The sequence below is a fragment of the Acanthisitta chloris genome, unplaced genomic scaffold, assembly GCF_000695815.1.
Source record: "Acanthisitta chloris isolate BGI_N310 unplaced genomic scaffold, ASM69581v1 scaffold16403, whole genome shotgun sequence".
In the NCBI taxonomy this organism is placed as follows: domain Eukaryota; kingdom Metazoa; phylum Chordata; class Aves; order Passeriformes; family Acanthisittidae; genus Acanthisitta; species Acanthisitta chloris.
This window is the reverse complement of record NW_008663414.1, coordinates 61,629-71,459: the sequence shown is the minus strand read 5'-3', so window position 1 is coordinate 71,459 and position 9,831 is coordinate 61,629. Positions and strand designations below refer to the sequence as shown.

The 9,831-nt window shown below is 39.2% G+C and overlaps 1 protein-coding gene across 1 annotated transcript in view; it reads left to right on the top strand.

Annotated features, from left to right (window-relative positions):
* The window catches only part of LOC103798714 (carboxypeptidase Q-like), a 54,223-nt gene that overhangs the window by 7,114 nt on the left and 37,278 nt on the right, over positions 1-9,831 (top strand). The window contains exon 2 of the mRNA XM_009070995.1: positions 9,049-9,140. Coding sequence (XP_009069243.1) covers positions 9,049-9,140 — 92 coding nt within the window. The remainder of the gene's footprint in view (positions 1-9,048; positions 9,141-9,831) is intronic.

Genomic DNA, 9,831 nt, shown 5'->3' with positions numbered 1-9,831 from the left:
CAATTATTTGAACTGCAGCAGTGTACAGTGTACAGAAATTGCCTTCTGAACTCCTGCCTGTCTTGAAGTATTCAGTATAGACTTCAGGAAAGGCTGCACTCCATAGTGATGGATTGTGGTATAGAGTAAGCATTTGCCTGCTTTTGCTATTGTCTTGTGCACTGAGCTCATGTTTGGTCATGTCTGCATGCCACATTAGACCAGGAAATATCCTGCTTGGATTGTGCCTCAAAGTGCTTCTGAGAATCCTGTTCTTCCATGTAAGATAATATTTGTTATGGGGAGCTGCCAGAGCCAGTGAATACCAGGAGTCAAGTAGATGGACAGGGGACATTTTCCTCTTCCATACCCAGGGTAGGATGCCTGATGGTGCTGGAGCAGCCTGATGAAGGAAGGATGATTGTTGACAAAGTCTAATCCATCACACTTTTTATACAGCTTTCCTACATTCCTAGACAATGATGTATATGCACATGAGAAAGGGAGAAATGTATGGCCATGGGTGCTATGTGTAGTTCCACCTCTTCATCTCTGCCAGCATTATGGGGAAATGGAGTTTCATGAGTCAACTTTCCTGTAGATGTAGACATGGATCTGGCACAACCAAACTTCTGTTTCATAAGAGAAAGAGAAAACTACAGAACTGTTTTTAAAACAATGCACAAAAGAATTTTAAGGTACTACCTGAATTACTTTTTATGTAACTCATAAGGAGTTGATTAGACAGCTTTTCCCCCTTAAAACTTATTTAAAATTGAAATTGTAACTCTCATCTGAATTATACCCGTAACTAATGTGACTGGAAAACCATAAGACAGCTTTTTATGCAGTTCACTGTAGTCTTTGTATGAAGTTACATTTCTCTAGTCCAAATTCACTGCCTAATATATGAGGCCTAAAGATATGTTTTATTAAAAATATGATCACTGGAGTCATTCCTTTTCTGCTAGTTTAATTGAAGCCGTATAACTGCAATTTTAACCTACTTGCCAAAACTTTTGTTAAATATTTTTCTGAATTTTCTGTAACTGTGATTGTATAGTTCTTTGCTGTCTAGAAGATATGTTGTGAAACATATTTAAATTATGACTTTTGCTGTAGGATTTTTTTATTTAATCAAATATGCCTGATATTAATTCCTTCTTCTTACATTCTTTCCACTTCCCCAAAGTTGCATATTTTATTCTGACCTTCACCTTTTCAAATCTATTAAATCTACTTGGTTTTAAATACCTGCATATGCTGTTACACTACCCATGCATTTATTGCTGCATTTTAACATTTGGTTGAATACATATTTGGTAAGTACTTAAATCTTCATTTTTCATACTGTGTTGGCATAGCAGAGGAGTGACCATAAACATAAAGGGTTGTTAATCTGGTGGTAAATTTAGACATATAGCCCTCCATAGAAATGTTGCCCTATGTCTTGCGGACTGCTGCTTCTCTACAAGCTTTAATTTAGCCAGAAAAGTTGAGATAAAATCTGTGCTTCGTTTATCTATATAAATCTCTTAAAACCTGGTGATAGAGGCTGTCGTGTGTTGTTGTGGATTTTTTCAAGTCTCTAACGTGACTGACATGGTGAGATGCTGAAAGCCTTACCGAATGAAGTAAGGGGCATTTTGTCCTTACTGTCAGTTTTTTTAAGGTATAAATTTTCAATATGGAGACGCAAGTGTGGCTGGTGCATTTTCTGATTCATCAGCTCTGAGAATAGCCCAACAGATTTGATTGTTTTCTGATCCAAAGAGTGGAGCAGCAGATGCAGAAGGCAGAGCCACCACTCTGAAAGATCAAACCATGGCTGAGGTTTGTAATCCCAGCGAATGCAGGAGTGGGGCCCTACATTACCTTTCCCGATCCGCAATTTGATGAGGTGTGTTTTAAAGATGGACAGCCTCTTCTTCCATTTGTGGAACTTGGAGAACATGGTGACAGGACTAGCGCAGGGCAGGGAGTAGAGTTGTCCTCTGCTGTCTCAGTGCTTTGCTGTTTTGCACAGACAAGTATTGTGTTTCCTTCTTTTTTGTTCGTAGACATGACTTGTATTGCCTTTATGACACTACACTAACCAGTTCTTTGTTTAAATACCCATGTGCAGAAGAGCACATTTGGCAGCACTTCTCATCTGAACTGCTACCAAGTTGTGCTGCTGAGTGGCAGGAAGGTGTCCACAGGGAAGCCCTCCCCCTGGCTGTGTTGCCACCTGACTTGCCTGCCACTCATTGCACTGGACTCTGGACTTGGCTTCCCTCTTCTTCCCCCACCTCACCAGTCCAAAGGCTTAATCCATGTTATTTTTAGTTACTAGACTTGTGAATCGTTTACAGTTTTCCCCTCCAGTCTTGTATACCCAGCTCCTTCCTTGACATTTCCTCTTGGATATTCCAGTGTTTTTTTAAAAGAAATCTAGCTAAAACTTCTCATATTTCTCACTTGTAAATCTGCCTTCCTGTTACAAGCTCATCAGCCTCCCTAAAAACAGGAAAAGAAAATTGCTTGGGTAATCTCAGCATCTCGCTGCACTGCTGTGGAGGCTGATGGTGCTCTGCAAGATGAGTCCTTCCCTAGCCTGGCTCACCTTGGGTATTGCTGTCACCCTGTGCCTTATTAGCAAGGGTCTGTCCAAACAGCTGCCCACATTCTGTGCCAGTGGCAGACTCATGTCTTCTTAGCCCCCAAAACATGTTTCTGAGCAAGCTGTCACCCCCAGGCGAGACAGAGCTGTAGTGCCCAGCTTGGCTCCTCACTCCAATTTCATTTCTCCCTCTTCAGCCACAGACCTGCCCATGTTCTGTCTTCTTCCTGAAATGTGACATCTCTTCTCCTTGAGACCTTTTCTTTCATTACTCCAGACCTTCAAGTCTCAGAGGTTTATTCACTTCCTAGCGCTATCTTGTGCAGCTCTTTATCCTCAGTGCTGCAAATAGAACCTATCAACAGAGAAAAATCGGGAGATTGCATTGCATTAGACTGGTTTAAGAAGAAAACAAAAGCAGTTTCCCAAGCAAAAAACTGTTTCCCATGTCTATTTTGAGCTTCACTAGAGAATTAGAAATATGTCATAGTCAAGGTTTAAGTAGTGCTATAAGGGTTTTTTTGAGGTGTGCTTTGCCTTGTTCTTTGAAGCTTTTAATTTTGCATCCTTTCCAAGGCTGGATGGACGTCACTTAGCAATGTGTGCTGGCATCCCAGAAAGCCAACTGTATCCAGGGCTGCATCAAGAGAGCATGGCCAGCAGGTCAAGGCAGGTTATTCTGCTCCTCTACTCTGCCCTCATGTGACCCCACCTGGAGTGCTGCATCCAGGTCTGAGGATCCCAGCACAAGAAGAATGTGGATTGGCTCAAACAAGTCCAGAGGAGGGCCACAAAGATGATTAGAGGGATGGAGCACCTCTCCTTGAGGAAATGCTAAGAAGAATTGGGATTGTTCAGCCTGGAAAAAAGGCTTTGTGGTGACCTAAACTGTGGCCTTCCAGTACCTGAAGGGAACCTACAAGATGGAGAGGGAATTTTTACAAAAGCAGGTAGTGACAGGGCAAGGGGGGATGCATTCAAACTTTAACAGAATGGGTTTAGATTAGATATTAGGAAAAAATTCTTTACTGTGAGATAGGTGAGGCACTGAAACAGGTTGCCCAGAGAAGTTGTGGGTACCCTACTCGTGGAAGTGTTCAAGACCAGGTTGGATGAGGGGCTGAGCAGCCTGGGGTAGTGAAAGGTGTCCATGGCAGGGAGATTGGAACTAGATCTTTAAGATCCATTCCAATCCAAACCATTTCTGAGTCTATGATTCTGTGATTTTCTCAGTTAAATCTTTATTGTCACTGAATTAAAAAACATTTCTTCTTAAATAAATGTCTAACTAGACAGACAATTTTCTGCACAAATAATGAGGTTAGTTGACTAAATCACAGAGGATTTATTTTGAATAACAGAATGAAAGCCAAAGTCCCACTGATTTAGAATGGAGACTTCCTCTTGGTCCTCAGAGCAAAAAGTCTGGACATCTTCAATTAACTGTGTTATTGCTATCACCCTATTAATTGCAGATTATTTCGGTATGTATATTCTTTAAAATTAGCCAGGGAAACAGGCTAGGGATAAGACTCTTTTCTCTAAAACAGTGCTTGCCCATGCCACAGAATACATAAATTAGGTAATAGTCTCTTCAAATGCAAGCAGATTGTACCACTGGTTTTGATGATGAATTCTAATCTTCCTTAGCAAAATGTAGAGTACTGGTTTTATTTGTATCTTATGCTGTGGCAGAGGTTTTAGAAATTCCACACATTTTATGAGAAGTACATGCATGATAGAAATATCCCAACTAATGTCACACAGTAAATTCCCTATGCATAATCATCTTCAGACCTGAAAAAGGTAAGGAGTGCAGGAGGAATTTAATGATTGTCAGCAGCATCATCTTGTATGTTACTACTTTTTGTATAAGTACCTTTTAAAAGAAATTCCAGGCCACAGGGTAACAATGCAGAAAAGAACATAGCTCATACTGTTCAATGCAGAAGTGGACAAGACATGACATTGATATATTTGTATATATCTCTAGCAGCTGCTGAAGCAAATGCAGCAGTGACTTAGGCAGTATTAGAAAGGAAGGGAACACAGAATCATAGAACAGTTTGGGTTGAAAGGCATCCTGAAGGGTCATTTAGAACTACCCCCCTGCAATGAGCAGGGACATCTTCAACTAGATCAGGTTGCTCAGAGCTCCAACCAACATGTCCTCGAATGTTTCCAGGATGGGGCATCCACAACCTCTCTGGACAACATGTGCCAGTGTTTCACCACCCTCATTGAAAAAAACATTTTCCTTATTGCTAGTCTAAATCTACCATCCTTTAGTTTGAAACCACTGCCCCTTATCCTTACTGCCATGGGCCCTGCTAGAAGGTCTCTCCCATCTTTCTTATAGACTCTCTTCAGGTATTGGAATGCTCCCTGGAGCTTTCTCTTCTCTCAACCTTTTCTCATAGGAGTGGATTTCCATCCCTCTCATCACCTCTGTAGCCCTCCTCTGGACCTGCTGGAACAGATCCATGTCTTTCCTGTGATGAGGACTCCAGTGCTGGATGCAGTACTCCAGGTGGGGTTACACCAGAGCAGAGTAGAGGGGCAGATTCACCTCCCTTGTCTGTGCAGCTTATTCTACTTTATGCTCAGATCAACACTTTGCTAGGCCATTTATGTAGAGCCTTGGGGATGGATTAATTTCTTGGTTTGCTTTGCTTTTGTGTGCAGCTTTTGCTGTACTTGTTAAACTGTCTTTATCTCAATCCACAAGTGTTCTAGCTTTTACCCTTCTCGCTCTTTCCTCCATCCTGCTGGTGGGGGATGTCAGCGAGTGGCTGCATGGGAGTTTGGTCACTGACTGGGGATAAACCACAACACCTGTTAATATAATCACATCCTTTTGCAGTTCACTTATATGCCTCATGTAAGCTGAAGCTTACATGAGACATATATGTCAGATATTTGAACTTATATGCCAGATATACAGGAGCTTATATGTCAGATATTTGATTTGCTTGTATGTGATCCCAGTTCCTTGACTGACAGGGAAAAAAATCTGTTTTCATAAAGGTGGAATGCTTTTTTGGTTTTTGTGAGCGGATCAGTCGTATAACAACATTGAGGAAGTATGTTAGACATCTATACACTGTCTTCTTAGAAAATACTTTATCTTTGTATTTATCTTTCCCACTATTTTATGGGGAAATAGTTCCTGAAGGAAACCAGTATTTGCAGAAGTATTTACAGTACTGATCTCTATTTTGATTTGAAAAAGACAATTCAAGTTCTCCTTCCTGGCTTATGTGCTGTCTTGAGGGTGGAGCATGTTTATTGTTTTACATCACATGTGACAGATGATCAGAATTTGCCTCCATATACACCAAATAATACATTTCAGTTTTGCTGTGTGGGAAAGTCTCAATTCTATCAAGCATGAGCAATATATGTAGGACATAATATTCAGGTCTTGCTGATATCTGCAAGTGTGAGCAATCTATGATGATTTAAAAGATACAGAAAATAGAGTCAATAAGAACTGCATCTTGGTATGACTGAAGTGTTTGTGGCACCCGAGGAGAATGTGAAAGGGCTAGCAGCCACTACAGCACAGAGGGAGTGTAATAGAGCAAGTCTCCTGCTGTGCTTACTACACATGTATCCTTAGTCATAGATTGACTATTGATGTTTGTATTTCATTCTCTAGCTTAGGAGCCTGGGTGACCTATAGTATTTTTTATGCTTGAGGTAAACCATGAGAATGTAGAGACTGATCAGTAAAACACACCGATGTGGTAAGTTATGATTGTATTTTCCAGTTAAGGGTAAGACAGAGGAAAAAAAAAGCTAATACTTTTTTCCTAAAACATTGGAGATTTGTGAATTCATCTGTAGGTTTTTTCTTCCGATGTCCTCTTTTTTTTTATTTTAAATACTATGTAATAAGTCATTTATACAGATAAAAAGGAAAGAGGCACTATTTTATTTGTGAAACCATTTTCCTTCATCTTAAAATTGTCTACCTACCCCTCTCTGAAGTACACCCATCATAAAGCATAGTTTTCTAGTCCAATTACTATTTTATCATGTCTTTTCAATACATATTTGGGCTATGAGCTGCAAGACTTCTGATTTTGTGAAGGTAATACCTTGCGTAGGGACAAGTAATTTTTAAGAAGCAAATGAAAGAGACAATCTTAATTTTAAAAGTATTTGTAACTGACGTACAGTACTTTTAAATTTTTTTTATTTTTTTATGTATAAAAAACATGCATCCTTAGCAATTTTACTTGTGATTATTGGATTTGTTTGACATTCTTTGATCAGAATAGCACTGTTTGTAATAACAGGTAGATAAAGACTTATCATTTTCAGATAAAGATAATGAGGAAATGAAATTTTCCTCTGTTGACTTTGTTTGTATTTAAAATAACTGTCTCCATAGCTTACAGAGATAGATATTTATTTATTATTTTTTTAGTTGCCTGTTACATTTCAGTAGAACACACAACTGAAATCTCTGGCAGGACTCTGTGAGATGCAAAGAGCTCATACATCACCTTTGGGACTGGAAAGACTGAAACTCAGCAGGGCTTTTTTATTTCTCCCACTTCAATGGACAGATGCAATGATGGGCTAGGAGGGGACCATAAGAATCTTAAACTTCTTCACAAGTGAACTAAGACCTTCTCAAGCTCCTGCAGAGCAGTAAAGATCAGTGGGGTTACAGGCTGTCTGAACCAAATGCGAAGTCCCTGATGACTGACCCAAGTCCCCCTTAGGGTAGCAGCAGCAGCAAACTAAAGCATGTTGATTTTTGTCTGGGAGGAGGCAGGAGATGCTGCTTCCCTGTCCCAAGCATTTCCTTCCATAGCTGCTTTCACAGCCTTGGTGTGGTGGGTTGGAGACTGGGCTTCAGTACTGCATGTTGTGATATGACCAATACACAATTTTTTCTCCGTTTCAACTGCAGTGCCACTGAAACCGTACTACAGGACTGGCTGCTCTATGCTTTATACCTAGCACTATTTTTGTTTTTATAGCCACCTCTCCTAACCAAGCTGCTCACACATTTGTGGTTATTTTGAGCTTAAATCTTTCTGACTTCAAGTTGATAGCTATTTTATTATCTTAATTTTGCCTCATTGGTCATCTGACTGATGTGAAAAGTGAAGGATGCTAATCCTGTATGGTCGTGATTTAGGCGAAGAGCAGGGAATCCACTAGGAGATGTTCAGGAGGTTGTCTTTAAAATCATGAGGTTTGACAACCTTTCTGTTTACAGTCAGCAGATAAACACTTAGAAAATACACCTTTAAACCACTTGTTTGCACTTTCTTCATAATCAAATATTGAAAACTCCAAGCTGTTTTCTTCAGATTTTGAGTATTCCTCCTATAATCTGCCTTCTGTTGGAAAGATTGCTAGCATGTTGTTTCGAGGAAGAAATCTTCAGATCATATTCATTGTGTTGAGAGAAAAAATTACTGAAGGTCGGGTCTATTGGTAATCTTTATTCATTTCAGTTAGGAAATGAAATAAGTTTTGACAGTGATATTGATATTATTTCTCCTCAGCACAAAGTGTGTGTGGTACTTTATGCTTTATCATTTGTGATAATCTTCTCACTGTTTTTCGTTGGTTTTTCTCTAACATAATTAACATTCCAGTGCACAGAGGACACTTTCTTCTTTATCTGTGTTCTTGTCCATGCTCTCAGGTTTGATGTCTCAAATGTATTCATTTATGAATAGAAACAATCAAATAAATAAAGGGCAACAACTTCTATCTGTTCAGTTCTGCCATGGTAAAAATGGTTTCAAAATTTATCTGGGAGCTTATCTTTCTTACTGAGTTACCATAGCAAAACAGAAAATGACCTCATGTTCGCCTTGTTTCAGAAAGCTGTGCATATATTCAGCAGCTGACTGTCTTTCAGATTCCAAAGTACAGATTGTTGCATTTCATTTCTCTGATAAAAACCGAAATAATATTGCAGAGCCTCTCAGTTCTTGAAATGGGTAAACTTTTCTCATAAAACACAGCAGTTCATTTTCAATTAATTGTAACAAATTAACCATGACAAAGCAATGGTAACTCTCATGAAAGCTTGATTTGGATCTGCTGAAAGCGGATGTGCATTACTCACTGCAGACCACTACAGTGACAGCACTGTGTTTCAGAAATCTATCAAGGTAGTTACTAGATGTTATGGTCTTCAGACACTTACAAAATGTCTCTGAAATGTGCTTCTCTTGTGCTACTACAACTGGTTCCAGCACCACAACTGCCCACTCCTTCCTCACATGAGCTCTCTTCTGCACCCCAGTCTTTCTCCCTCAACAAGAAACCAGTGTTCTAGACAATAAAACCCACACTTGAAATAGGTTGTGTTTGGCAGAGATGACTGAATGGAAATCCAGGCAATTGGAGAGTGGAGGTCAATGCAAAAAAAATTGCTCAAATATATATCTGTTTAGTGCTAAAAAACAATATTGAAAACTGTGTTTTAGGACTTCGCCCTAAAAGGACTCTGCGCTTGGTGCTATGGACAGGAGAAGAGCAAGGAGGAATAGGTGCCAAGCAATACTATCAGTTGCACAAGGTAAATGGTGTCTTTCATCATTTGTTTGACAGCACTTTTCTCCCTAGTCTTGTGACTTGCATATTATTTTTGTCAAGATGTTCAGCTTAATATCTAACCAAAAATAGTGATTCCAGTTCTGCTTGAAAGCATATTTTCTGGCTTTAATCATAAATGTAAATTTCATTTTACATCTAGCAGTAAGTGATGAGACCACACACATAGGTGTTCCACTTGACCTAAGATACTCTTATCACAAAGCTGTTCTGAAACAGATATTTCATGATGATATCTGCCATAGCTTTCAAACATATCTAACTTTCTGAGAATGAATGATGAATGGTCCACATATGTTGGCAATATAAATAAATTTTATTTGCCTTATATATTCCTGCTTCACTGCATTTTCCCATAGTATTTTACAATGTAAATCATAAAATAATACAAAGAAAAATCTTTGCTGTCTTATCTTGATAGTGTGTAATCTATAATACTCTTTGCCAATTGTTAGTTTTATGGGATCTGGAACATCTTAAAAGGTTGATTTCTTATGATGCAGAGAACACACAAACTCTGTGGCTATGGTTATCAGGATAAAAAATATCGCCTATTATCACATCTGTCTGTCCTGCCAACAACTGCCATTTCAAAGTACATAATGACATAAAGGGCAATTGCCAAAACTATTTGAAGATAAGACTTTGGAATATGT